Source organism: Colletes latitarsis, chromosome 10 (genome assembly GCF_051014445.1).
Source record: "Colletes latitarsis isolate SP2378_abdomen chromosome 10, iyColLati1, whole genome shotgun sequence".
In the NCBI taxonomy this organism is placed as follows: domain Eukaryota; kingdom Metazoa; phylum Arthropoda; class Insecta; order Hymenoptera; family Colletidae; genus Colletes; species Colletes latitarsis.
In genome coordinates, this window is record NC_135143.1 from 31,702,574 (window position 1) to 31,703,934 (window position 1,361).

Below are 1,361 nucleotides of genomic sequence, written 5' to 3' on the forward strand. Positions count from 1 at the left end.
CTACTACCAAAGGCGACCAACCGTCGAACGAAACGCGTCAGAACAATCAGAAACGTCGGAAAGCATCGGTGCAGAAACCATTCCCAGAAAATCACGCTGCTGATTTTCGAACAAAGTGAATCAGATAAACACCAATAATGGAACGTAGTTTAGAAAATAAATTTTAATAAATACAAACATCTAAATGTACCCATTCTAGCGCGATAGATTATAAAACAATTATCGTAAAACAAGCGATCGTAGGACAAACTGTTGAATTAGGACTGATAGACCGGCGCAAGCACAACCACAGCCTCAGAGTTTTGTTCGTTGACTTTTGCGTCAGGCTTCTTCTCCTCGACGGTCTGTTTAGCATTAAAGTCTCTGATGGCCAACTTAGTGGCGGTCAAGTCGGAGTCGTTGTCGAGAATTTGCACGATTTTCTGTACGGTCGAGTATTCCATCACCACCGCTGATTTCCTTTCGTTCGCGGTCTGCGACGCCTCCGACATTCTCGTTCTCTCCTCGAGAGGATCCCACTTTCCGATCGTTTCCCTGCAATAGAGTCGTGCTTTTAACATTCGCCCGTTTATCAACGAGATAAACAAATATTTACATGGAGGTGACGCGTTCCTCGCTGGTCGAATTAATCGTGGTCGTTGGGTGCCTCGAATTAGAGTTTGCCTTCAGCTTGGACGTCCTCCTGTTCTTCGTTTCGCGATTCACCGTCGAGTTTGATTTGCGACGAACGATCGGTTTCTCGGTTTGCTTCGGAGAGCCGCGTCCAGCCTCGTCCTGCCTCGGACTTCCAGACTTCTTGGAGGCTTTCGAAGCATAGGTACTCTTCAACTTGGATAAAGTGTCTCTCGGGTCCTTCTTGAAGCAGCATCGATGACTCCGATATTGCCACCTGTCGAGCGTCGATAGCTAAAGTAGAGAACGACCAAACGACCGTGAGATTTTGGTTACCATAACGCGCAGGTCGTGACCGTTGAGCTGAACATGAAGAAGCAATTCAACACTGTTAGCACTATCAGTGGTTCCAACATGGTAACGAGGACGCCTCACGGGTGCTCCTAACCACGACGATTTCGACTGACCCAACGAAATTTCTAAACGTCAACGGAAGCGATCGGGTGCGCGCAATGGCGCTCTATTCGTTCGCGAAATATCTGACGAACGACTCTTTCTTCCTGTTTGCCATCGATTTAAATTTATTTTAATCAAATAAAATTCGAAATGACGCTGACGGCGTTTCTTCGAGGTTGCCGACTCGCGTAGAGTTTATTTAAATTCCTTGAGAAGCGCAATCTCTATTTGTAATTTCGCCCTGTGTAAACTCGTGCTGATAATCCCGTAGAGGGGTTACAGTGTAATAAATA

General features: G+C 46.2%; 1 protein-coding gene across 1 annotated transcript; it reads right to left on the bottom strand.

Moving 5' to 3' along the window:
- Window positions 1-248: 248 nt before the first annotated feature.
- LOC143346420 (uncharacterized) lies at window positions 249-1,074 on the bottom strand. The gene is made up of 3 exons (XM_076774493.1): window positions 949-1,074; window positions 596-889; window positions 249-534 (listed from the first exon to the last, which is right to left on the bottom strand). Exons 1-3 carry the CDS (start codon window positions 1,026-1,028, stop codon window positions 258-260), a joined length of 651 nt encoding a protein of 216 aa, XP_076630608.1. The 5' UTR covers window positions 1,029-1,074; the 3' UTR covers window positions 249-257.
- Between the last annotated feature and the right edge of the window lie 287 nt (window positions 1,075-1,361).